The 27,832-nt window shown below is 38.0% G+C and overlaps 1 protein-coding gene across 1 annotated transcript; it reads right to left on the bottom strand.

Moving 5' to 3' along the window:
- Positions 1-1,269: 1,269 nt before the first annotated feature.
- LOC126382017 (ATP-binding cassette subfamily C member 4-like) lies at positions 1,270-27,819 on the bottom strand. The gene is made up of 25 exons (XM_050031700.1): positions 27,459-27,819; positions 20,959-21,090; positions 20,556-20,760; positions 19,858-20,083; positions 19,083-19,180; positions 18,204-18,401; positions 17,878-18,004; positions 14,530-14,667; positions 12,894-13,093; positions 12,014-12,178; positions 11,258-11,395; positions 10,395-10,562; positions 9,404-9,526; positions 8,863-9,107; positions 7,806-7,855; positions 5,758-5,967; positions 5,063-5,293; positions 4,785-4,891; positions 4,120-4,243; positions 3,580-3,753; positions 2,796-2,923; positions 2,271-2,393; positions 2,065-2,187; positions 1,819-1,979; positions 1,270-1,738 (listed from the first exon to the last, which is right to left on the bottom strand). Exons 1-25 carry the CDS (start codon positions 27,650-27,652, stop codon positions 1,447-1,449), a joined length of 4,080 nt encoding a protein of 1,359 aa, XP_049887657.1. The 5' UTR covers positions 27,653-27,819; the 3' UTR covers positions 1,270-1,446.
- Between the last annotated feature and the right edge of the window lie 13 nt (positions 27,820-27,832).

The raw sequence follows: 27,832 nt of genomic DNA, 5'->3' as shown, positions 1-27,832 counted from the left end.
AGGACTCATCCTATACCTCTGTTGGGCCCTCTACAAGTGTCGTTACTGCCTGTAATATACCTATACAAGTAAGTATATATATGTTTTCGGTTCGTTTCCATATTGTATGGTAAGTATTTACTTGCATAGTAGAAGTAGTTCAAAATTTCTCTCTGGATCGAACAGGAACATAATAAACATCTTGTATTTTAGCTTCTGTAAATAGTAAAATCAATACGAATTACAGCAAAAAATAATACACTACCAAAAACAATATTCGTTTGGAATGTAATCTTCTTTTCATGCAAATTTTATTAGGTATTTATGTAATCATCTTCGTCTATTGTTCAATTTGATATTTCATTGGATTTTTGAATGACCATTTGTCAAAACCGTTAAGTCATCCGAATCATGTAGGAATATAAAAAGCGTTATTCAATTACTCCTTACCTTACCATCTCAAATAGCCACCATGAATTTAATTAGTAAAATAATAGTCATGAATACGTAAATGTAAATTAATAATAATGATATTTTGTTGTGACAATTGCACTAACCAGAACTTTCAATCGTTCTTACTCAAGAATAAGGCCCGCCTCTGGATAGCATTCCTTGTGGTGTTGGCACTTGTTCTGTATTACCAGATATTTCGGTGCTATCATCCCAGGCGGAGGTTGCTGTGTCTGCTGCCGTCACCGTTTAACAATTAGGTAAGTAATTAACTCACGTTCTCATAAAAAAAAACAGTGGTCTTTTGTGTAACAGCTTGCCTTTGAAACAGGAAGCGACCGTTCACTTGATACCGGATTTGTACCATTGAGTAATTTATTTTAAGTTTCATTTTCACTAACACCATTGACTCGACCATTACAGACGCGATACGGCTCACCACCTATCACGTAAGTCTAACAGAAAGCTTGGTCAAGCGTGGGTACTTGGTACTTATCGCTCAAAGGCTACTCATGTTTTGCGGTATATAATTATATGTTACAATTAAAAGACTACTTTATTAAACTAGTTTTTACTAAAGGTTTTGTCAAAACTAGACTTTGAATCTGGCACTTTGGTTGACGAGGAGGACAACCCACAAGAGAGAACACTAAAACAGGTTTTAACTGTGACATAATATACGTAGTTACAGAGAACCAAATGACAAAACCACTTGCAGAGGCTTTGAAATGAGAACGATTTTATCCTTCTGTTCGGCTGTGTTAGTATGCGTGTTTCCAAGCTTAACATAATCTAGTGTAGGATTTTGGAATTTAGGTTACTTACTAAGACATAAAAGCATATTTTCATATAAAATTTTATACTTAATCGGAAATTATAAATACAAATTTCACCAATGTACATTATTAATTGTCCTAGGTCCCTACTCTATTTATCTATATTTGGATGATCAATCACTGTGATCTAAGCACACATGATTCGATTTGTACAGTTAATCCACAAAACTTTACTTCATCTTCAACGATCAATTCTTTCTCCGTGTTCTTTCAGGTTACTTTTGAAATAAGCATCTTTGGCAACGTTGATGAGTGTAGCGGCGTTCTTCTCGCCTGTCTCGCGCAACATGGAGGAGAAGGCGCTGTTGGGGTCTGAGAGCAGGATGTAGGGGTGATCGAACTCCGCCACCTGCCCGCTGCTCATCACCAGCACGCGGTCTGAGTCCATGATGGTGTTGAGCCGGTGAGCAATAGTGAGCACGGTGCACGACGCGAACTGCCGTCGAATCGTCTGCTGGATGAAGTTGTCCGTCCTGCCAACACAACCGTCGCATATTATACCATAGCCCGATATTCTAAAACCAATCAATATAAAATATACCAGCACACTCACGCAGGGTCGACGTTAGCAGTAGCTTCATCCATTATCAAGATCTTATTTGACCTGAGCACAGCTCGTGCTAAGCACATAAGCTGTCTTTGGCCAACGGAGAAGTTGGAACCACCCTCTGTCACTTTAAAGTCTAAGGAAGGAACCGCTGACTTCATGTCAACCTGTAAACCAATTTAAAGACAGTAAATATATATTATCAAAAATAAAATCTTTATCACATTTAACGTGTTATTATTGCTTGTATACCTGTTCGAGCGCTCTCCATAGATCGTCGTCACTGTAGATATTAAATGGATCTAAATTATATCTAATTGTAGCTGAGAATAAGACAGGCTCTTGAGGGATTATTGAAATTTTCGAGCGTAGACCCTGAAAATAACAAATAAAATTATGAAATGTAGAACGGAATTCATCAACCATACAAAGTGTACCTAATACTCGCATGTATATACCTGTCTGGATACAAGACTAGTATCTATTCCATCTATACATATTTTCCCTTCGATGTACGCAAACCGGAACATGGCAGAGATGAGAGAAGATTTGCCAGCGCCAGTCCGGCCGACGATACCTACCTGAAATAAAATGGGGTATTTACTATAGCTACATATTACGAGTATAAATGTTGTATGTTGCAGGATGATGTACCAAGCAAGAATAATTATTTTAAAGCCATCGAAAGTATACGTTATTTCGCATTAGCATATTTTTATTTTCCTGGCCTTTTGAAATATTTTAGAAATACATGCAAAAAATAACAAATTAAAAAGATACGCCTAAAAGTTACGTTAAGCATAATGGTGTTTAATATAATATCTTATCCAGGATTGATGATCCACCCGACAACCCAAACGACAGAGGAAGATAATAACTTAAAAGTAAATGAATACGTATCTACATTTTTAAAATAAGGATAACTAATTAAACCGAAAGACGAACAAACACCGCTATAACAATTATCATGAACGGTGACCCACCTTCCACCCACTGTCGAAGGTCAAGTTCAAGTTTTTCAGCACAGGGGGCTCCTCAGGAGCATACCGCATGTTCACATCTTGGAATACTATCCTGCCCTCCGATGGCCAAGTCGGCGGGGTAGATATTTCTGTGAAAAACATACAAGACTTAACAATCGAACGCTAGTTGTGAAAACTGATGCAAATCTTAGCTGAGATTCAGCACATATAATAGGAGTTGAGTCACTGAAGACGAGCATTGCAGCTATTCATAGCCAACGCTTTGAATAACATTTCAAACAAAGGTGGCTTTTTTTTCTCCGATATGAGGTTCTGTGGTAAGACTTTGGTGTATGCATTCCGTCCCGCAGTACTCTGTCTGACGAGAGAGACGAGAGATGGGATGGCGCCCAGAGTACTCCATTTTAAAGCCGTACCAGGACTCCTATCTTCCACCTCTGAATAGTACTGACAGTTACGGCTGCCCTGGCTGTCAGGTTCCAGGTTACAGGCCCTTCCGTCTTGCATTGTCGTACGAATGGCTCTCATCTCCGCCTCTGCAACCGTCGAGATCTTCACCCGTATACCTGGGCAAGGGTTCTACTTTATACCCCGTAGGTCTGGGTCCCTATTCGAACTCAGCCACCATCATACTTCGGCCTACTGAACTAAGAGGCCCACCCCCGCGACAAGGACGCGCCGAACAGGAATGCCCCACTGGACAACAAAGAAGGTGATTCTTGATGATATGAAACCAAAACTACTGGCCAATGTCATGTACCTACTTAATTAATAAAAAACTTACGTCCTTCAAAGAGGTTAGGTTCGTTCTCAATGTTGGTGTACTCGAGCACTCGCTCGACGCTGGTGAGCTGTGCGATGAACTCGACGAGCATACGCGCTCCGTGCTGCAACATGGCAGTCAGTGTGTTGCTCTGTGTCACTGCCAGCCCCACGCTGCCCACTGCCACCAGGTTACCTGCACAAACGCAGCTTTTAGAACACTTGATTTTGTAATTCTTTCGTGTGACTTATAGACCTTATAGGTCACGTTAGGTTTTTCTCTACTGGTTTCTACTCTAGTTCAGTGGAAAAAGCGTTGTATGAGGAATTATTTCATTATTTTCTCAAGAATTATTTAAATTGGTCCGATAGCTATTAAACCTCGTAAGGCCTGGATTTTCAGACACAATAATTAAACAATTGTTTTTGGACTTCAAAGGGCATCTGGACCTTTGGGCGACCTTACATGCAGATAATCTTATAGTAAATAGAGTATGTAAATCTAGTTCCCTGAAAACAGCAGATTTTTACAGGAACTCAAAAACAAATTGAATGTGCTTACCAAAGTCAAGGTACAGGAAGACGAAGATGATAGTTCCGAGATAGATAAGACACATGGTGTCCAGATAGAGAGCGAATGTGGCCCCGCCGCATAAGTATCCGTTCCACGCTGATGTATGTAGATTCTAAAAGACAAAATACAACATAACTTATTCGCCGTTTAGGAAGGAGATGGATGATTGACAACTGTTAATTTTAAATTGAAATAATAACCCGGGCGAATAAAATAGTCATCTCGCTGATATACAATCCGTGTCGCGTGTGCTACTAACTTAATTCTGTCGGGTTATGGACCAGTATACAATTTTGGAAGGCTATTTTAAATTTCTGCCCAAAATTGACGTATGATCCATAAACTTTATGACTGTCTATTAACCGTCCCTTTCCTTTTCATCGGATAGGAAAATGTCATGTGTAACTTAAAATAAACTTAAATGGTGTGTACCGGAATCAGCACCATAACAAGCCTATATAAGTCCCACTGCTGGACACAGGGCTCGCCTCAATCAACCAGAAATCGTGAGTCCAACGCTCAACCACTGGACCACGGAGATCGTTAAGTACTAATGATGATGATGGAAGCGGTCAGGTACGCAGGATATATTAAGGTGCGCAGACGTTCGCGCAAAACGCAGGCGCACACACCAAGTACTAATAAATCCTCACCTGATGAGTATCGAACTCGCTAATCAGTCTGTCCTGCGCACCGCACGACCTTATAGTCGCCATACCGTTGAGAGACGACGTCACCATGCCGAACACTGGACTTTTCGCTAAAATAGTACAATAAAATGCTATTAGTGCTGCGTTAGGGCATGATGTGGTTTAAATGTTTGTTATTAAGTTTAATATATGACAATTATTAAGAGGTTTTACAAAAAAATACGTATATACTATAAATTTTATAAATTTCATTTTATAAATATAATTATAAATTTACATACTTGTGCCTTCGAGACGTTTAATAGCTTGAGCCATCTTAAGATAAACTTTGACGAACAGGAAGAAGAGTATCAGTAGTACGGCTGAAGGAATCAATGTAAAGTAGAGAGAGAGTGCATTTAGAACCAATATGGCGACTAAAGTGCTATAAATCTGCAGGACGTCGAGTAAAGTCCTCGGAAGAATCTCATCTAGAGCGCCCATGTCTTTGGTGAAACGATTTAGGATGCGACCTGGAACATATTGCGTTTATCGGTGAGCAAATAATGTGCTTCGGTAGAATACTGAAATATAAATAACCATTAGTAAGACATATTTACTTTTACACCTTGATTCAGCTGTACTGCTATAAAACTAACATTAGTTTTATGAAACTAATCAAACCCCTTCTTCAAGAAAGCATAACTATTTACCTTGGTACCCGTAAGAACACATACGTATATACATAAACTTACGCCTATTTCCCACCGGGGTAAGCAAAGACTACAGAATTCCATTTGCTTCGACCCTGACACACTTCAGTCGTATGAAAATAACTAATTATTAAATAAATAACTTCTAGCATAGAGAAAAAATATACTACGTAAGTTATACCTACTATTCGCAATAATGTTTTTTTAAGTAATATCAAATTAAAGTTTAAATATAAATGTTATACTTAAAGCACAACCAAAGCAAACTCTACAAAGGTGTTTACCTGAAGAGCTGGTATCGAAGAACCTCATGATTCCTCTAAGCATGTTGGAGAACATGCTGTTATGGAGGTTGTTGGAGGCGGTGACGCAGAGGTTGACGAAGGGGATGGCTCGCAGCTGCGTCAGCAGAATACACGAGAGGACGATGCACCCGTGGATGATGAGGTACTGACCCGTCGTGAACATACCCACCACTACGTCCAGACCGGGGTCTGAAACAGAACAATTTTACATCGTTCTTCATCTTAACATTGCATAAGCTCTCTTCTATATCCCAATTGGGGTAGTCAGAGGTACATTCATCGCAAGATGTACCGGGTGAGAGCCTTCAGCGCTCCCCATTTGTCCGGCCAAGTAGTTAATGCCATCTGCGGAAAATCTACAATAAGTCACGTCAAAAGAAAATCGCAAGATTAACTTAGTAGCCACACCTCACTGAGCTTTCTGTTAAACCAACGTCGATAGGCTATAATGGTCGGGCCAACTGTGTTGGTGCAAGTCCGTTATCTGGGTTCGGACCAGCGTTCCCATCTTATGTTCTTTATCTTCATCCTATCAGAGGACGCCTTGAGCTGAACTTCACGCCAACGTAGACACCCTCACGTCTGTTATCTTAGCCTGTGTCAAATTTACTGAGTGAGAGCTCTCAGGCTTCCCATTTGTCTTTCATCCGACACGTAGATCCGACACGATAATATGTCAAGTGAAAAAAAAAACTTCGTTGTGAACATGTTCTGGGATAGTTTGCATTTATAGTGAACTAGTTCGATTTAAGTCAAACGTTTTCGTTGATTACATAAGCGTCTATATTAGGAATTACACAAAATAGCGCTAGATGGCATGTAGCGGAAACCGGGCCGCGACTACTATACGCATACCATACTATCGTATTTACTATTGGAATCCGGCCAAGTAGTTAATGCCATCTGAGTCGAGCCTACAATAAGTCAGGTAAAAAAAACACTATCGGACTACGAAATGAATGTATGATGAATCTAGTACAGATTCAAGCACGTTCATTATGTTTGCTTTTTTTACTAATTATAGGAATAACAGTTTCATATCTCGAGCGTATGCAGCATTCGACAAATTATGCCTTATTCTGCAGCAGCTTTGACCATACTAAAAAAGTCTCATTAGTAATTTCCTTAACAGTGTTTGACACTTACTTTATTGTTATATATTTATCTGCTTATTTCTTATTTCTATTAAGACTCTGTTCGAAATTTTACCCATTTAAATGTTCAATGCAGCAACATAATAATATTTATTATTTTATTTAAATTTCTTCAGGGAGCTAACAGCTTCAATTACAAATAAATACAAAGGTTGTGTCTATGGAGTATTGAAGGCGATTTTGTTCCACCGACAAGAGCGCAGCTCTTGAATAAAGAGAGAGAGAGAGATGGTTTGTGTAAAATTTAAGACGTAAGAACTTACTTTGATATTTCACTTTTATATGTGGAAGCTTGTAATTGGCCTTCTGCTAACTAACTAATGTTATGTTGCTGCATTGAATTTTAGTAGCTAAGTACTAATATTTACAAGTGTCCGACAACAAGTAAACATTTCTTGATACTTGTAGGTGCATTGCTCGCCACTTGAGATTCCACTCTCGTTATAATCTTAGCATTTGAAATATAATTGCATTCTCAAACTTGAAGTACAAGGATATAGTTAAAACGTTTTATTAAATGTAATCTACAATTAGTCTACAAGTACTTAAACTTCAGTGAACCTCATTCGATATTGGAAATGTATTTTTTTTCTATCATACATACGGGTTCTGAGATGGTAGTACTTTGTCGGTCTGCACCGTGCAACTTCTCCGACTTACAAAGGATGATTAAGTTTTATAAAGGCATAGAAAAGTACCACCATTAAACAAAGGAAAGTTTTTGCTATGACGACATATTTAAATGTGACCCAGAAATATCACGTTTTTATTGTTTATTATCTTATCAACTTAATATCTGTTTGTCCTAATAGAACATAAACAAATTAATTATCTAATCTAACCTTATTAAGTAGGTAAATCAATGATACGTACCTATTGGTTCTCCAGCCATGGCTTCTTCATATTCCGCCATTCGGTTAGACCTTAAATTAAAAAAAAAAAAAACTCTGCTAAGAATATTATTTTGTTGTTGTGTTAAGAGTAAAATGCATTAAAGTGCCGTTAAATAAAAAGGGTATCAAGACCCGTATTTGGACTATAATCTAGTACACATTGGTGCTAATTCCTGTAAATACCATCTAATTTTAATTTAAGTTATATCTGTCATTATCTTATCCGCCGAAAAGGAAAGGGACGGATAATCGACAAGCATAAAATTTATGGAACACACGTCAATTTTAAGCTCAAATCTAAACCAACCGTCTAAAAATTTTACATCAGTCAATAACCCGACACATTCATTTACTCATTCTTCCTAAAATTAAGAGCTGTGAATCATCCGTCCCTTTCCTTTTCGACGGATATGAAAAATGACGGATAGAACTTAAAATAAAATTAGACGGTGTCTCCAGGAATCGGGGCCATTATATCTTTATAAATGTTTATAATATTAGTATCTATTAAAATCACATCGACACTATTATATAGTATAAATGATATGATAGTATAAATAAGAACTTATACTTAACAAAAATCTTAGGTACTTATAAGTCATCTATCGTGTGGGTTGTGAAGTGGATTACCAACCTCATCAACCCTGGTGTCAGGGTTACTATTGAGTCGGCAAAGGCCCCTGACATGACTCATGTAACGACTACGTACTTACATCAGTAAGTAGTAACCAGGACCAACGGCTTAACGTGCCTTCCGAAGCACGGATCCTCTTACATTCGAGCAAGGTGGTAAGCCTGTGATGAGCTAACCAAACTAGGGATAACAAAGTGTTTTTGTGATATGTCCCCACCGGGATTTGAACCCGGGACCTCCGGATCGTGAGCCCAACGCTCAAACCACTGGACCACGGAGGCCGTTCCTTATAATAACTTATAAGTAATAAATACAATAACTTGACTGCGACTCTCATCTAAGTTAATATAATAATTATTATCATTTTATCCGTTCCACATAGTAGAAGGTTATAAGTACTTACCAGTAGCTGACCCAGAAGTCAGCTCCAGCGGCGCTTGCAGCAGCTATGAGGACCATGAACATGGTGAACAGGACGAAGCACCAGTTGCCTCCGCTCCTGAAGTACGCTGACACCACCGCCCAGCGAAGGTTGCCTGACTGACGCTCCTCTGCCTTCATCTTCTGAGCCTCAAACTCTGGCTCCTTCTCGCTTTCACTCACAGATTTTGTCCTCGTAAGAACTTTTTTGTCTTTGGAGTCTGTACTCTGAGAATAAATAATAGATATTTATATAAACATAAGCTCACGACTATATCCCAATCGGGGTAGTCAGAGGTACATCCATCGCAAAATGAACTAAATATCCACACCTCACCGAGCTTTCTATTACACGAACGATATTTATGGGCTTATCACGGTAACTCATTGAATAGGGTCTAAAGCTATGATAATCTGGAGGGACGTCGGCGTTCTCAGGGTAAGTATTCACTTTTCAATATAACTATTGATACATATTCAATGCGTTTTAGCTAGATAGCAACACTTGTAAACGTATTACTTACACCAGCCGAGCTTAAGCTGTCGCTGTCCTTATCCTTGCCTTCTTGCAAAGCAGCCAGCATCGTAGCGAATTCTTTTCCTGTTGATACGAGCTCATCGAAGGTGCCCATATTCTCCACTCCGCCCTACAAATTGATATGTAAGTATAAGTAAGTATTTTTAAAAAAGTTTTTTGCACACAGGTCCGGGATATACGAACAAGCAGCGGTCGCTCGATTTTATATAAAACCGCAAAGAAATATGATACGATGAAGAAAAACCTTATCAGACAAAACACAAAAGGAGTAACTTGGTTGAATTGAATATTAAGTACTTATTCGACAAAAATAAAATAAATGTATCGGAAGGAACGTTCTCTCGAAAATATCCTTTCAATCCTTAGTCACTGTAATCTGTTACAGTGGTCAGGATTTGCGTCCTTCACGACTTGACTTTGTATCTAGAGCTTTACCCACGTAACGTAACCGTGGGAATTGAGCTATAAATAATAAATAAAAATAAAAAAGTGTTTATTTCTTGTTTTATGCAACATAAAGTTATGAGGCAACCCCAGGAAGCAAGGTTAATGCTTGGGTTGGGGATGTCTCGCTCTTACCCTAGTTGTAAACACTAAATAGTTGTACTACAATAAATAGTTGAGCTACTTATACATAGTATAATGGGTACCCGGGCGGAGCCATCGACCACAGCCATCGGAGGCCAGCGACAAGCAGTAGTGTCGTTGCGGGGCACACGAGAGGTTGATATCCGCCACTATCGCGCTGCTCCAGCCCCGCGCAGTCACCGTTAGACCCTATTGTCCCTTACTCTTATTTTTTCTTATTGTTAGACTCCCCAGGAGAGAGCGAGTTATAAAACGCGGTGTTCTTCCGAACACCGCAATTGTTGCCGCGCTTATGTCACTTTTACAAATGTGGGGGTACTTGTTACCGATTACTGTGGTCGGTGGCCCTTATGAGCCGAGCCTAAGCAAAGGATTTGTAGTATATTTACCTCATTGAGTACGATGATGTAATCGGCGGCCTTGAGGAAGTGAATCTGATGCGTGACGAGGATCCTGGTGTGCGAGCGCAGGTATCCGTTGATGCAGCCCTCGAACAGCTGCCGGCCTACGTTCGCGTCCACGGCCGACAGCGGGTCGTCCAGAAGATATATATCTGCCTACATTGCATAATGAAGATGGTGGTATTATCAATTGTACAGCCTCTATACAGTCATATAAATATAGAAGGCAGAGCCATAAACTTCAGCTCCTTCGAGAATACGTATTTCTTGTAGGTAAGACATGTTCATACAAGGAGAAACGAAAGCCACGAACAAACAGGTGGATAATAAGGATAAATCAAAGGATTAGAAGCTTCTTCTATCGTGTGGGTTGTGAGGTGGAGTACCGACCTCACGCAATCAATATTTTGTTTCCTACACACTAATAAACTACCACGAAAATTTCTTTACTTGTTTGAGTTCTAAAAGTACGGTGAATTGTTCAAGACATTTCTTCTGGGAGCCACAAGTATTTAAATGAATGGCCAATCCCATTTTACTTTTACCGTATTAGTGTAGGTACGACTTAAACAAGAAAAATAGAAATATGAATATTACTGAAACCACTGTATTTACGAGGAAAACAAAACATAAACTGAATAGAAAATGTTATTCTTGTTATAAGTACGCAATAATACAGTTAAATTGCATTTTGCATTGAACAAACAAAACTATCTTATTCAGCTATTATTCTGTGTACTACCTAACAGAAGGAAAGAAAACATGGAATTGGAGCTGTTTTTTTTCTATCCGCTCGCTTGTTATCATGAAGGTAGACTGTTTATACGACAAATAAGAAACCAATTACCTACCTCTCTGTAGACGGCGCGGGCTAAATTGATTCTGGCTCGCTGGCCCCCTGATAGGGACACCCCCCGCTCCCCAACCAGCGTCTGGTCACCGTAGGGGAACTGCTTGAAATCCTTCTCCAGCGCACACGTGCGACACACCTGATGGAGTGCAATTAAATCTTACCCTCTACCTTTTTTTTGACGTGACTTATTGTAGATTTACCGCAGATGGCATTAACTACTTGGCCGGACAAATGGGGAATACCCCTCTACCATTATAATTAAAAAGTTTAAAAGTTTAAAAACTAAAACCCGATTACGGTATCGTGCTCGTGCTCTAAAAAGTATGAAACAAGAAAAAATTCTCTGAAATTCTTCCGAATGAGATAACAACAGTGACAACTGTAGGATGCCAATGTGTTCTAAAAGATTTCTTACCACGGCATACTACCACCGTTATACGCGGAAGAATTTCAGAGAAATATTTTTTTGTTTCATACTTTTTAGAGCACGAGCACGATACCGTAATCGGGTTTTAGTTTTTAAACTTTTAAACTTTTTAATTATAATGGTAGAGGGGTATTCCCCATTTGTCGGTATCCGTAATATACGATCCCGACGACCCGATTACTCTAGAGTCATAGAGGCAGCCAATCAGCTCGCGACACCAAACACTTCAGGACCCCGATACCGACCCCGCCGGCGTGGTCGACGATTTCCCTCAATCAGCGCTTATCGCTATGCTATTTTTTATAATAATACTATATTTCTACTAACCTTTTTGTATTTTTCGGCGTCATATGGCTGACCAAATAGTATGTTTTCTCGAACAGTGCTGGGGAACAGCCATGCTTCCTGACAGGCGTACGAGACCTTCCCATGAACGGATACTGATCCCGACATCGCTGGTAACTCCTTCAGCAGCAGTTGCAGCAGCGAAGACTGAAAATAAGAAGAACAATAATATTTTACTTGCGACAGATGAAAAACATCAGCAGTCGGCTTATCCTCCCGAGCATGTCGTAAAAACCGACAGAAGGATATTGTCCTTCCCTTTTAATATGATGAACCGTTATATTATGTTCATCATTATCCATTCCAGGACTTCGTATCAAAAGTTCAAGTAAATTGTTTTCTAGTTACTTGTGCCAACCCCATTACGAAATATCGGACGTGGGTTTATGTATATCTCAAGTAATTTCAAGAAGACATCACTCATCTCAGTAAACCATACTTGAGTTCACTCATCGCGATCGCGGGTAATCCCTCTCAAGTTAAGGGGGCTTTAAGTCGTCATGAGGCTTGAAGCATTGAAATGTCTAAAGTAAATATATATAAACGACTCGTAGTCCAAAATCTGTAAACGTATTTAAGAGAAAACATTCAACTATTAAAAACAATATCGGAACTAAGTAAGAACTTAAGGAAAATGTAATGACATTCGTTAAATTTAAATTCAACGATGAAAATGTATAAGTAACATTCTACCTCTAATGTCTCGCAATGCCGCAAGAAGCATTAAGCATGTAGTATTTATGTTTTAGTAAGTACTTAACTACTATTATTTATTCAGTAGCATTACTGAGATGAGAATACATTCTAGCATGTCTGACGAGTATTATTTATTCTATGAAATTTAATTAGTGAGAATACATACCTTGCCAGAACCAACCGCACCGATGACGGCGCAGAGTCTTCCTTTCCGTATTCTGAGCGAAAGATTCTTCAGCGCCAAGAAATTTGGGTCATTGGTCCAACTGGCTGTAATGTTCTGAAGTTCCACAGCCACTTCGCCAGGGAAGGACAAGCTTCGGGTGAACTTTTCTCTTCTATTTTTAACGTCAATTTCTGGTGTTCCTGTTTTAAAAAAGTGTATGTTATTAGCTCTGTACACTTCTTGATTTAATTCCAGCCAGTTAAAGAGAAGCTTGTAATAACCGGTACTGAACTTGCACCAATGAGTTATTAATTTATAGACAATTATAAACGGCGATACGTTGGTCTAACAGAAAGCTCGGTGAGGTGTGGCTACGCAGTTCATCTTGCGATGGTTGGATCAATTGGGATAGTATCGTCTGCTTTTTTCTAGAGGTATTATGTTGTAGTAAAACTGTGATTGATTTATTTTCATTTGTCTAATAATAGTCTATTAGATAAAGCTGTCAGTAACACCCTTGTTAGATTTACGCATTAGAGTCCTTATTTATCCAACCCTCTATTTACTCTACTAAGATGTAAGTACTTATAGAAAAGTAGGTTTTTCAGTTGGTAGTTTGGCATTTGTCGTAATGTAATTATAAAGATAGAATTAGAGCGGCGTGACAGTTTTATCATATGATAACGATGCACGTGTTGTAGCGATAATAAATCTGAGACAAACAAAATAATGAATTGGTTTTTTTTTCACAATCTCACCTGATGATAAGTGACGATGTGGTCTAGAGTGGATCACGCTTACCTAGACAATGCCTATTCACTCTAGCCTTGATTATAACGAGTTTGAAAAAGAGAAAACGGCAGACAGTTCCAGTCCTTTGCTGTTCGCATCAAAAAGGAAGAGGCAAAACGTTTAGTGCGGATTGATGGTATATCTGTCGCAGGGATATGATAAAAACGGGGATTTGATCAATTCCCTAAGGGATTTGATCAAATCACGAAGGATGTTAAAATAATAATACTATTTTATCTTTTCCCTAAACAAATCTAGTGAATTATTTTTAAACAAATTTTTGTTCGTTCTTTCAAAAAAAAATTGTTCTAAGTAATGGTGATTTTTATATCAATATTTCCTTGTATTACACACACCTGATTATCCTAACCAAATAAACCTTTAAAATACCAAAGCAAAATTATTTTTGTCATTTCACTGAACCAATTTAGAAATTTGTTCAATTCACTAGATTTGTTTAGGGAAAAGATAAAATCGTGTTGTTATTTTAACATCCTCCGTGATTTGATCAAATCCCTTAGGGAATTGATCAAATCCCCGTTTTTATCATATCCCTGCGACATATCCACAACATAAAGATGAAATATATGCCGACGTCTAGTTGTCCGTAGATGGAATGGAGTGGGTGGAATTCACTTGTCAAGTTCCTGCGCGCACTAACCGAAGTGTATCCTATAATTGGTCTGATCTAGGGGCTACTATAGATATGCATACACACAACGAGCAGTTAGAAGTTAGTTAAATTATGAAGTTACTTGTGACCTCCGCATTATAGCGTAAGCTTTCATGGCTTCCTTTTTTTGACGTGACTTATTGTAGATTTGTCGCAGATGGTACGACTTACCATTACTAAGGTATGTGTCAGTCTTCGGCTGGTAGGAGAGTGGTCTGATGGACGCCTTCTCTTTCGCTCTGAAGCTCGACATGTTGCGGAAGAGGTTGGTATCAAACGCCCACGAAGACAGTAAGTCGGGACGGTCATCTGAAAAACAGTTCGATTGTAAAGCGTAGAATGCAGTTTAAAATAAAAAGTATCTACTATCTATCTCTAATCTAACAGAAAGCTCGGTGAGATGTAGATACTTAGTTCATCTTACGAAGGATGTACCTCTGACTACTGATATAGTCGTGAGTGTATACTAAGTATTTAGCTTGTAAAAAAATACAAGAGTCTAATCTAATCTAGCCTACAAGATCCCACTGCTGGGCAAAGGCCTCCCCTTCCTCTTTCCATTTTTCGCGATCCTGTGCGTATTCCGGCCAGTCCCTCCGGCAAGCGTCCAGGTCGTCACGCCATATCTTTCGAGGTCTGCCACGACGCCTGTATCCGTCATGAGGCACCCAATGCGTGACGATCCGTGCCCACCGCTCAGGGTGCATGCGACAAACATGTCCGGCCCAATTCCATTTGAGTTTTGCGGCTTCCCGTCCCACATCAGCGATTCCCGTTTTTGAACGCAGTGTTGTGTTTCGGACTCGATCAATTCGTTTGACACCTAACACACTACGCTCAATCGCTCTTTGGCAGACCTTGACCCTGGACTTTTGACGTTCCGTCAATGACCAGGTCTGGGCACCGTAAGTTAGGATGGGCAGAATACACATGTCGATGAGCTTTCGCTTTAATGAAATGGGAAGATCCCCTTTCATTAGGTGTTTCATCGACCAGTAGCTCTTCCACGCATTTTCGATACGGCGATCGATCTCTTTTTCTTGCCGGTTTTGGAAAGAGACTATCTGGCCCAAGTAGATGTATTCATCGACATAATGTATTTCTTGCCCATCAACCTTGACCCTACGTTTTGTGCTGTTGGTCATAATCTGAGTCTTCGACCTGTTCATCGCAAGCCCAACCCCAAGGCTCGCTGTGCTAAGGTCTTGAAGCATCTGCTCGAGCTCGACTGATGTAGGCGCAAAGAGTACTATGTCATCGGCAAACCGAAGATTGGTTAATCTTTTCCCTTGGATGACAATTCCTCTCGTCTCATCGTCTCAAAAAAATACAAGAGTAAATACTTTTTATGTATTTGTAAAGATTATGTGGGATTTTTGGACATGGTCGATTTTTTCTTTCAAGGTAAATAATAATTCTTGATATTATTTTTACGTGTACCTTGTGTAATACACAGAAATATGCGAGGACTCGTAATGTATGAGGGTGTAACTGAAGTCATTCAAAGCGATAGTTCTTGTGGGTAGGTCCCCGCCCAGCCAGCCAGCCAGTCTGGCCGATTGTCTGCAAGAGCACTGCATTTGGCACGCGTAACCCTACACTACAGTCATAGCCACGGGTTACGTCTGACGCATACTTAGCTCAATTTTGTTTTACTTGAATTATTGTAGATTTGCTGCATTAGGTGTTCATCACTTGGCCTGACACACGGGGAGCGCTGATGGCTCTCACCCGGTACAAAATTTAAAACAACAGGCTTGAGGGTGCCCAGTTGTGCTTAGCTCAAAGTTTACAATATTTTGTAAGGTTTTTTGTATAATGTTGTTTACCTAATTAGTTAATACTTTCACTACTGTTGAAGACTTGGTAATGTAGATAGTGTATGAGTTTGTGTTTATGGATGTAAAGTACATGTGTGTGGTTCTGTGGGTGGATAGAAACCGCGGATTAGTAATTACCTATTTATTGAAGAAAGTGACATGGCGCATGTTTCGGTCTTCGAAAGAGAAGTAAAACTCTGTACTTATATTTTATTTTTGTTTTTTATTTTTATATTTCCTGCGAGTGTAATAAAGTTTTTGTTATGTTATGTGAAAGATCTTCTACAGCTTACTATGTTTCTTACAACACACAAGAGCACATGTTCGCATACCGAGTTGTATAGTCGAAGAGTTCACATAATAATTTAGATAACGAATTAGATAAGTAGGCCAAACTAAATCAACGACAATCAGTTTAAGTGCACACACTTAAACACACACACACTTAATCTTAATCCATGCTAAGAACACATTCTTAGCATGGATTAAGATTAAGGAAAAAATTACGTCGTGTGTTGAAATTTGAATGCAAAAACATAATTCATGGGTACCTTGTCAAAGGGTATAGCAGTCTACACACGTACTTTTTACTAAAGTGAACCTGACTTTAATGGTCCTGTGTCACAAACAGCCTCCGTGGTCTAGTGGTTAGAGCGTTGGGCTCACGATCTGGAGGTCCGGGTTCGATTCCCGATGGGGACATTGTCAAAATCACTTTGTGAGACTGTCCTTTGTTTGGTAAGGACATTGCAGGCTTGAATCACCTGATTGTCCGAAAAAGTAAGATGATTCCGTGCTTCGGAAGGCACGCTAAACCGGTGGTCCCGGGCTATTAGCCCTAACACCTCCACCAACCCGCAGTGGAGCAGCGTGGTGGAGTATGCTCCATACCCCCTTCAGTTGACTGAGCGGAGGCCTGTGCCCAGCAGTGGGACGCGTATAGGCTGTTTATGTTTTATGTATGTATGTGTCACTAAGACACTATGGTTGCCGAAATATTCAGAACTTGGTTGTCAGCAACATATTGGTTTGTACATGCTGCATACATTTCGTTGATTATACCCATCGTTCTAAAATAACCATTTGTTTTAGCCACAATGAGTGTGCGTCAAACCTTAAACGTCCCGACATAAGCAGTGGCGCCGAAACACTTGCAAGTACAATCACACAAAGACTTTTTTCTTTGGCAAAGATAACATCATCTAGACAACCTTAAACATTAATAATAGTATAAGTGTGATAAAATGTTATCATGTTAATATTACCCGATAGATAATTTTACGCATATCGTCAAAATTGGACTTTGTTTACATTACTTATTGGAATTTGCTATCTGCGCTTAAAACATTATTTAATACAAGTAGTTGACATATATAAGGAAAACAATAAAAAGTGCGTCACATAGCAATATGGTATTACACTAAACATATTAATAGATCGGGTAATTGGTCGGTGTACTGCGGAACGGAAGGCGATTGGGGCAACCACCTTTCTATACGCCCTATCTATGAAGTATTGAAGGCGATTACCTACTCCACCGACAAGAGCGCAGGTCTTAAATAAAGAGAGAGATATTTATAGATTAATAGTAAAACGGAAACTTTGTCCGCGAATAGCAAGGCTAATTCGTGACCCATGCAAATGTGTAGTACTGTCAAATTTTGTTAACAAAAATACTAAATAAGTATTAGCTACATACCTAATATAAGGAACTCCTGAACTCTTCGCAAGGAGACGAACAACTCTGAAGTGAAAGAGATCACCAGCGGCAGTATCAGAGTTATGTTTATCTGAGCTGCGTTCATGAACTGCTGGAGTGGATAGATCTACAAATATACAGGAATCATAAGTAGTTTTGTACTTCAGTAACATATAATTTGACAGCCATGAATAATTTGTTCTCCCAATTTGTTTAGTGAAGTCATAATTGTAAATAACACGATTGGTTGCTTCACCTATTCTCAGCGGTTCATTCAACGCGCTCTTATTTGTCTTTGTCTTTCAAAATTTAGGTAGTATACTCACAATGTTGGCCGACATGGAATTGCCGAGCAGTACGTAGGTGAGAATGGCAATAAAGAGGGCGGTCCTCTCGGTGAACACCATGAACCCAAGGAACACTGTGCGCAGGATTGTTGCCGTGTTCACCCACCGCAGCTCCGCCAGCCGCTTCTCGCCCACAACCTTTTGGAAGGGTATCTCCCACGCGTACATTTTGATCACCTGCAAACAACAACCATAACAAATAGGTACCCGTCAACTCGTAGTGGAGCAACGAGTTCAAATGTGCTCCATACCTGTTCCAGTTGGTCACCATCTTCCTAGCATTATCCCGTTTTTAACAGAGTCCGCTTACCTAACCTGAAGATTTGACAGGTCCGGTTTTTACCCGATCCAGTTGGTATAGCCTATTATTTTTATTGCGTATGGCTATGCCACCTGGGAACCGGTGTAGAGGGCACTCGTTCACTATGTGAGATAGGGTTTGATCCGGGTGACCACATTCACAGTATGGCGACTCCTTTAAGCCCCATTTATGTAGGTGATGGTCGACTTTCAGTGGTTGGTCCTACACCGGTTCAGTCGGGTCAGGTCATGTTCAATGGCACAAATTCGGACCTTATTCGAGATCCCACGCGGAAGGCTTTGACACCAAACGAAAAATCTGGTATAGCCTATTAATGTTATGTTACACATAACAAGTCAGTTGATAGGCAATTATGGTAAATGGAAAGTAAATATTGTTGTGCAACATAATATCACCGTTTCGCTTATGATATCCACTGATAAAACAAAGTGGCGCTATTATACGAGTATTTAACATATACGTACAATTTTAGTTCTGTGCAGAGAAAAGCTCTATAAATACAAAGTGTAAGAGAAATAAACGAGTAGGTGTCTTACTTGTATTCCGTTGATAACTTCACTCATAACTTTGATTCTGTCATCTGTTTTCTCAGCGACGCGGAAACGCACTTTGCCCGAAACTCGACCGAGAACACCTAAAACGCAATAGCATAATATTATTATGCTATTTTTATAAAAAAAAGTTAAATACCTATTCCTTTCATCACAAACGGAGAATATGAAACGAAGTTCCATTCTTTATTAAGTATGCTACTTTGTTGTCCAACAATGACGTAATTCATAGTTTAAAAACAGACATATCCCATTTGCTCTGAAAGTTTTAACCCTTAACTAAGTACCACTGGACTGCTTGAAACTTACTACTTACCCCAAACACAACGGAGAGGTGAATTATGGTCCATAACCCCTCCGACTGATTGAGAGGATGCCTGAGCCAAGTAGTGGGATAATATAAAACTAAAAATATGCCTAATCTAATATTAATTACCCTTTTAAAATCTTTAACATAAATAACATAAGTTCACGACTAGGTATATCCGAATGCGGGTACTCGGAAGACGTGAGGTATCTATCGCAAGATGAACTAAATAAATATCCACACTTCACCAAGCTTTCTGCTAGACCAACGTGATAGATTGTGAGCCGTATCGTCTTCTAGAATGATCGAGCCAACTGTGTTAGTGAAAAATGTACTTAAGATAAATTAATAACTCATTGATGCAAGTTCGGTACCGGGGTTTGAACAGGCGCTTCCCGTTTAAAATTTGGGAGAAAGTCGTGAACTCATGTTATTATCATAATCTTTGCTAACCTTGTATAGGTAGAGCGATGAGGATCAAGGCAACAATGCCAATCAAGGCGGCGTATCCAGCCTGCATGAACCCCAGGTAGCAGACAGCGATCATCTGTATGGGGATGATCCAGATGTAATGCATGAACAGGAACGCCAGGTCGAACCGCTGCAAGTCGTTTGATAAGATGTTCACTACCTTCCCCGCAGTCGTCTCGCCGAGGGAACCGTTGTTCATCCGCATTATCTGTGAGAAAATAAATAGATACTGAAGTAGTTGAAAGAAACACAAATTTGCACAAAAAATTGGATTATTTTCACGCCCAATCTTTTGTACTTACAACGAAAAATTTCTCAAACAAATAAAGATTCAAGCCGCATGTATATTAATTGTTTTTTCTTCTTCTTCTAATACTTTTATCCCTTGTTGGGATGCAGGGCTCGAATGACAGATTTTTCTCCTCGCGTTTTTTTGCAGTTTTTCTGTAGCTTGCTCCCAAGATATGCCGATAGTTATTAATTTTGGCGAGGGTCGCCAGGTCTCTTTGGGTCCCCCCTTTTGCGTTTTCTACGCGCACACCAGGTCAGAGCTCGTCGGGACAGGTGTTCCACATATATATTCTATATATATTTAGTAATATCAATAACTTTATGTCAAAAAATATCTTTCTCTATTACTATTCGCAGAAAATATAACTAAAAATCCTATGGATTCCAACCTTTCGAAACATGAGAGAACTTGTGGCAATCCTGAGCTTCATTCCGAACTGCTGGCAAAAGAGGTTGCCGTGATGGTTGAAGAAGGCGGCGAACCAGTTGGTAACGATCATACTGAGGCCAAAGTAGGTAGCTGTGGTGCGGTCCATCGTCGAGTCCGCTGACCAAAAGCTCAACAACTGCGCGAAGAGAAGCGGCGATAAGGTCCTAGAAAAAAACACTCAATAAAGCATAGGAGCAACTACTTGTGTAAAGAATATACCATAATACCTATAGCTAGTTACTGGATGAGATATATCAAAATTATATATATTCGTTTTCCCCTTAGACAATTTTATGAAGTTTATGTACAACCTCATATATTCTCGGTATTACAATATAAACCTTAATGGTAATAATATGAACCTTAAAATGACGTTAAGAAGCTGCATAAGTCCACCAGGCACGAAAGACCAGCCGAATGTCCGCACCAGTACCATCGTGAACGAAGGCTTCCGCCCTGATGCCTTGGCATCGCGTTCTTCCGCCAGCCAGTTTCTGAAACAACCAATAAGTAAGTATGTTGTAAAGCAGCCATACTCAAATTCTTTACGCGATAAAATTATCAACTCTCCAGAGCCACTTAAAATCATAAATTGAAAGTGACAATTTTAAGCCTACGGTATAAGTAGGTAGGTACCTACGTCGAGTATACATAGTTGTCGTAAAGAAATACTTCGGCACCATGGTGAAATAAATTTTAAATTGTCTTCGTTCTGTGCTATATTTTGGCAAAATATCACCGAAATAACATAGATTTCTAAATTCCAAGTAGCTTGTTTGTACATTGTTTGACAATCCACTCTTTATCTCTTTTAACACAATGTTCTAATTAAGTAAGTATTAACTTTTATTATCACTTTAGTTCTATTATTATATTTCCAATTTCTTGTCACCGCATCTTTCTGGTTTCATATCTTGAATGTAAACATGTTTTATCTCTTTACAAATTAAATAACTCTTTAAAATACCTTAAATAAATAATAAAAATATGTTTGGGGACAACTTTAAACTCGTAAGGCAACTTTAACCTGTGCCTGTGATTTCCAGACACAATAGTTAAACAATGGGATTTGGATTTTAAAAGGCATCTGGGCCTTACGACCTTAAGATAAACGACGCAACGCCACTCATTTGCCCTAATTATTTTGTCAAGGTGATTCGATTTTAATTGTCTTGAAAGATAAGTAAGTACAATAACTATCAATAATTGATAACCGGTATCTTCGAAGTCATCTAGTACTTATAATTGAAATTGTTGGCGCGCCAGAGATTCAATGATACTGCTGGCTTCGAGCCCGACCACTGGCGAGTGAGCGTAAGGTGGTATAGAAGTGGCGTAAGGAAATAAGTACTCAAATGTTACGTTAATTCCCCTGATACAAGTTTAGTTTACTTATTGAGAAAAATTACAAAATAGATTATCTCTTATTTTTTTTACTAAGAATACAAAATATAGCAAGCTTTAATTTGGCTCGACTCTTTACTACTTTTCTCATAACAGATCTTCTTAGTCTAATATTCACTCCCACGCTACGCTAAACACTTACCACCTTACAAATAAAAAATAAACCAGGGATGAACGTGGGTAAGTATTTGACAGCCAAGCAAAGTTTAGTCGAATTGTATGATAATTGGATTCAATTTTGCTTGGCCGTCAAATACTTAAATCCACGTTCATCCCTGGTTTATTTTTTATTTGTAAGGTGGTTGAACAATTTACTCACACATAGTTTTTTTTAATCCCGCTAACGAGTAAATGGTAGACTAGAGAAATGACGGACAGGAACATGCCTCCTATCAAAAACTTACTACGAAACATATTCTACACCAGGCCTCTTTACTTCAACTTTCCGAAGATACCTGAGACGTAACTTTTAAGTGCTCTTCAAGGTTGATGGATACGATTATTGAAAGTTCCATTACCTACGTTTCTTTCTATTCACCAAATTATTTGATTATTTTTTATCAATCTGTTTTTGATAAATCTCTAAAGATCCCTTCTTCACCTTAATAATTAAATCAATCAAGACAAAATTATTATAAATGCGCATTGAATTATTTAAATGTGGTTTAATTTAAATGAAGTTTCCGTACTTATTTTCGAATACCTATTACATTAAAAATTAGCTGAAACGTTTCTTAATATTTGGTAAGTAGGTACTTAAATGAAGAGATGTTGTATTACTTAATACGAAGCGAAAATATTTTAGTAACATTTCATAAAGGAAAAGACGAAGACTAAAATGCCGAATTTGTGCTAATTCTCCTACTCTCTAAATTAAAACCTTGCATTGCAAAATACGAACTACTTATATAAGTAAAAAAAATAGTCTACAGTATACTCTCTCTCTCTTTATTTAAGAGCTGCGCCCTTGTCGGTGGAGTAATCGCCATTCTCCCATTCGCCATTTCCCGCCAAATCTCTGCTGATACGACACGACCTGCACCATCTCTTTTAATTGTTTCTAAAATAGACTATTATAGCAATATTACTGTTAATTATTATATTGCGATAAGAGGACCATAATAATTATTAAATGATATTGTTTTCCTTTTTTCTGTTTAGTATGTAACGCGGCAGTAGAATCTGGAAAGACGTGTACCCAAAACAATGAACATTGCATACAATTACGGTTTATTTGGTAATCATTAAATTTAGTAATGTACCTAATCTGTGGTAAAAGTCTCGCCAGCAGGGCTAACATGCGCAGCATCATAAAATTATCGATCATTTCAATAAATTTTGTCGAAATCGATAAGTTTGTTTTTTTCCTAACATGCGTGATACGTGATTTTCTTCGTATTTTGACAGAACGGTTATGCTAATTTGTTGTCGGTTGGTGACAAAACGGACATAATTATATCGGCAGAATCGATCAACTCAAATCAAATATACTTCATTGCATATAACTATATCTCAACCATTAGGTATAACACATGAATACAGTACAATTTGAGCGGCCTTTTTGCTCTAGAGCAATTTCTTCTGGGCAACTACTATGACAACTGACAACACTAAAATTACTGTGACAAAATTTTATCATAGGATAAGTCAAGTATTGTTTGCGCGATGCACTTATAAATAGGCAAGCAGATGTTCATTTCAGGTTACTTTTAATGGTTACTCGGCCACGATGTCCGGGAAACGACCTTGATAACATGACTAATAGAACAATGAAGGACAATATTACGACTAATACTTGTTTTGTTAGTCAATAATATATAATTATTTTATTTACAGCTGAAAACATGTGTTATGTTGAGTATCCTTTCCAGTTTACTGTCTTACTTATTTATCTAATAATTATAACTATAAGTTATCATACGGACCAGAAGGCAAAAGGGAAACCACTGATCTATTCTTCCCTAAAAAGTAGGATGGAGGATGCTACACCGATAAGAGCGTGGCTCTTAAATTAGTGACGATGACGGGCCCATACCAAAGGCGGTAACTTATACATATATAAATATAAACTTAAATTATGATAATTATTTACCGTAGGCACTCAGCTTATCAAATATCTTTAATAATTATTGTAAGTAAGTACTAACCTAATATCACATAATAGTTTAATTATAAATAAATAAAATAAATAAATAAAAAAAAAAATAAAAAAAAAATAAATAAAATATCACATAATAGTTTAATTATAGCCTCGGCGAATCTCGCCAATAAGCAATTGAACAGGGGGGTAAAAAAGGTCACTTCGAGGCAATTCACCTGAAAAGCAATGTTAGCAATATTGACTTTTGTGTATATAAAAATAAGTGCGATATGCCAACAAATGTCAAATAGCAATGTTGCTTTTTGAATTGCTTCGATGTGGCCTTTTAACCCCCTCAGGTTTGTTTCCATGGCAACCTCATTTAATATATTTAAACTAATAATACCTAATAAACATATGTACATTATTACTGTCTATGCCAATTCGTCGCGTTTCCTAGGCATGTGGAAGTTAAGAAGTTACGCAAGAAACCCTATATACTATTTTACAGTCTGAATTTGCAAAGTTTAACAATAACACTTAATATTATGGTGGTAACTTACACAATACTAATTCATTAAACATGTACTAACAGTTTGAGTTCCACATGAAGGGTACTGCTGCTCCATTGAAATTTGTGGAGATGGCTCAAAACTTACAGAGTTAGCCAGAATTTCCAAACCGCTCTTTTAAGTTATATCTCTATAACCATTGATGTACGTATAATTAATTATGCTATATTCAAATTCAAAAATATATTTACTCAGTATATAACATAAGAGCTCCGGATTGTGAGCCTAACGCTCAACCAGTGGACCTCGGAGATTGTTCGGAGGTCCCTAGTTTGGTTAAGAGATTACAGGCTGATCTTATAAACAAATGCAATCAAGCATTTTATTCAGCTAGTGTTACAATAAATTTATTCCCCACATTAAACAAGGCATTTCAGTACACTTTATCGGTAATTTCATGCCTCATAGCATGACGCATTTATATTATTACATTTGTAACGCCTCTTACAATTAAATAAGTTTACTTATATTTGAGGAATAATTAAACCATCCATATTGTAATTAATGATAGGTAAGTAATTACCTATTAGTTACGTATATTGTATCAAAGCTGTATCATAATTTAGTATACTTACTTAATATACATACGTAGGCGATTTCAAGTCTGTAATTTATTCTAATTGGAGATTCACAGATTTTTCCCACTAATCGAAAGGTTTTTTCGCGTGGCTAAGGGGGGGGGGGGGTACATATTATTATTCCAGTTGGTTTGATTTTAAAATCTAATTAATCGAACTACTAAATTCCAAGACCAAGTGGTGCGACTCTGGGATGGATGTAATTCAAATGACATTCACTCACTACTGTCCGGAAACGAAATGAAAATACTTAAAATTGGCTAAATAATATTTTCTCAATGTTAAATTGTGAGTCTATTTCCTAGATGTGAGAAATGAAATAAGTAGTCTGTTGTCAAATAAGTATCAAGAAAAGAACTAATCCATAGCAAAAATGAAAAGATAAAAAGTATTTTAAAAAATACAAGCGCTTATTTTATACCTCTTAACATATTTTATTTTCTCGAAAAAGCTTTATTATAAAATATACAGGGTATTAGTGACATCGTAACGAAAACTTAGAGGGATGATTCAGGCCATAATTCTGAGTTGATATCAAGTGGAATTTTCCGTCGCAAAAGTATGGAACGGAAAATAATTTAAATAAGCTCTAGACTTCTCCGACAGGAAATTCCACTTGATATCGACTCAGAATCATGGTCTGAATCATCCCCTTCAGTATTCGTTACAGTGTCACTAACACCCATACCTACTTGTATGGCTACTGTATGTACTTGTATGGGGTGTAAGTGACATCGTAACGAATACTGAGAGGGATGATTCAGCTGATTATTCTGAGTTAATATCAAGTGGAATTTTCCATCGCAAAAGTATAGAATTGAAAATAATTTAAAAAAACTAAAAAAATAACATGAATTTTGCGACGGAATATTCCACTTGATATTAACTCAGAATCATGGTCTGAATCATCCCTCTGAGTATTCGTTACGATGTCACTAACACCCTGTATGTTTACTTCTATTGTTTAAAAATTGGCGCGAAAACGTTGGTCACGTAACATTTTCCCAGTGACGTCACATTTTAACAAACAAAGAAACAGTCAGACAGTATAAGTAACTTAAAACCTGACAGATAGTTTTTCTTTATTTTGTGAAATGTGACGTCGCACGAAGCTCAATCATGGCCGCCCGTGTTTCAGGTCTTGTAATACACAGATAAAAAAATGCATTTTTATTATATTTTTTTAATAATAAAAAAGCTATTGGATAAAATTATCTTTAAATGATAAACTACCAAATTCGTCAAATTTCATATTTTATTGTTACAACGGTCAATTAGCCAATTATACAACTTACCTTACAAAACTTTGTCACTTTGTTGGTTTGGTGTTTGTTTGCCAGGACAATCATTTTATGACACGAAGTATTTACGATATATATATCGTACATACATATGATACTCATCTTTACCATCTGTCGCTATGCAATGCAATTTTCTTCCTTGCAACGGTAAAAACAAAATGCATGCTTAGTCACTGGCTGCTGAAGGAAATGGAAAATTACGGGCGTTATTTTGACCCGAGATTACATTTTTCAATCTTTTCCCTCTATTAAAATTTATTGTATTGATATACTTACATATTTACCTAGTGATACTTATTTCACACGAATATCGATTGTTTCGTGTTATCAATCATATTTTTTTATCTCGAACAGTTGCGTAGGTACTTAGGAAGTACATAACGTGGTCATATTCGTTGATAAGTAGGGATGCATCTATCAACTTCCTGTTCAAGAAGAAGTAGCGTACCTACTATATCTAATCAAATCAATCGATTGTGATACTAAAAGATAACACATTTCAAACTCTTTCTCATGCGTTAATGTGCACCAAGCACGGTTCTAAACCAGTGTACGTTGTAGTTTATCATAATATAATATTTTAAGACACAAACATGAAAAGTGGATGCAAATTACAGCTCCTGTGGTAGTCGTAATGGCTTGTGTTCTTTGATATTTTCTTTAGTACCCAAGTAGGTCGATAATTATAGTAAGTGTCAATAATTGATAATAGAACAATAAAGTATAACAACACCTTTTTCAAATAAATCAAATCAAGTTTTACATTAAAAAAAACACACGTGTTACATTCATTATAAAAAAAAACTAAGATCTGCACAGCGCTCTCGACTCAAGATCCTGAGAACTGCAGATTGGAACTTTTAAGAAGAAAACTGTATGAAAAATGTACAGGTACCACTATAATAAGCTGAAGCTGCGCCGACTTACCGTTCCAACTTGTCCCCGGCGGATTTAGAGTCATACATATTCCTGGCCGGCTGCAAGTCGTACTCGTCGAGGTCCCGTCGGTTGCCATTGTAGAACATTGGAAACATCCAACAAAACCACAGGCGAGAAAACAAATTCGGCACTTTCTTCTCAGAAGGCAACCTCTGCTTGCTTGTACTTTTTTGTGTCGTCATCTTTATATTTTTGTTTCACTATATTTTATGAATATTTTTTTCTACACTATTTTTTTATTTTATTAATATATATAGTTATTTACATTTTCCATCGAGCCGTACAAGCGCGTGCGTAGCCGCGCGCTACACTGATACCTACGTTCGTCACTTTCAGACTGAGTCTAATACAAACACATAAGG

This window comes from Pectinophora gossypiella, chromosome 3, assembly GCF_024362695.1.
Source record: "Pectinophora gossypiella chromosome 3, ilPecGoss1.1, whole genome shotgun sequence".
Taxonomy (NCBI): Eukaryota; Metazoa; Arthropoda; class Insecta; order Lepidoptera; family Gelechiidae; genus Pectinophora; species Pectinophora gossypiella.
Note: the sequence above shows the minus strand (reverse complement) of the source record. Positions and strands in the feature narration are given on the sequence as shown.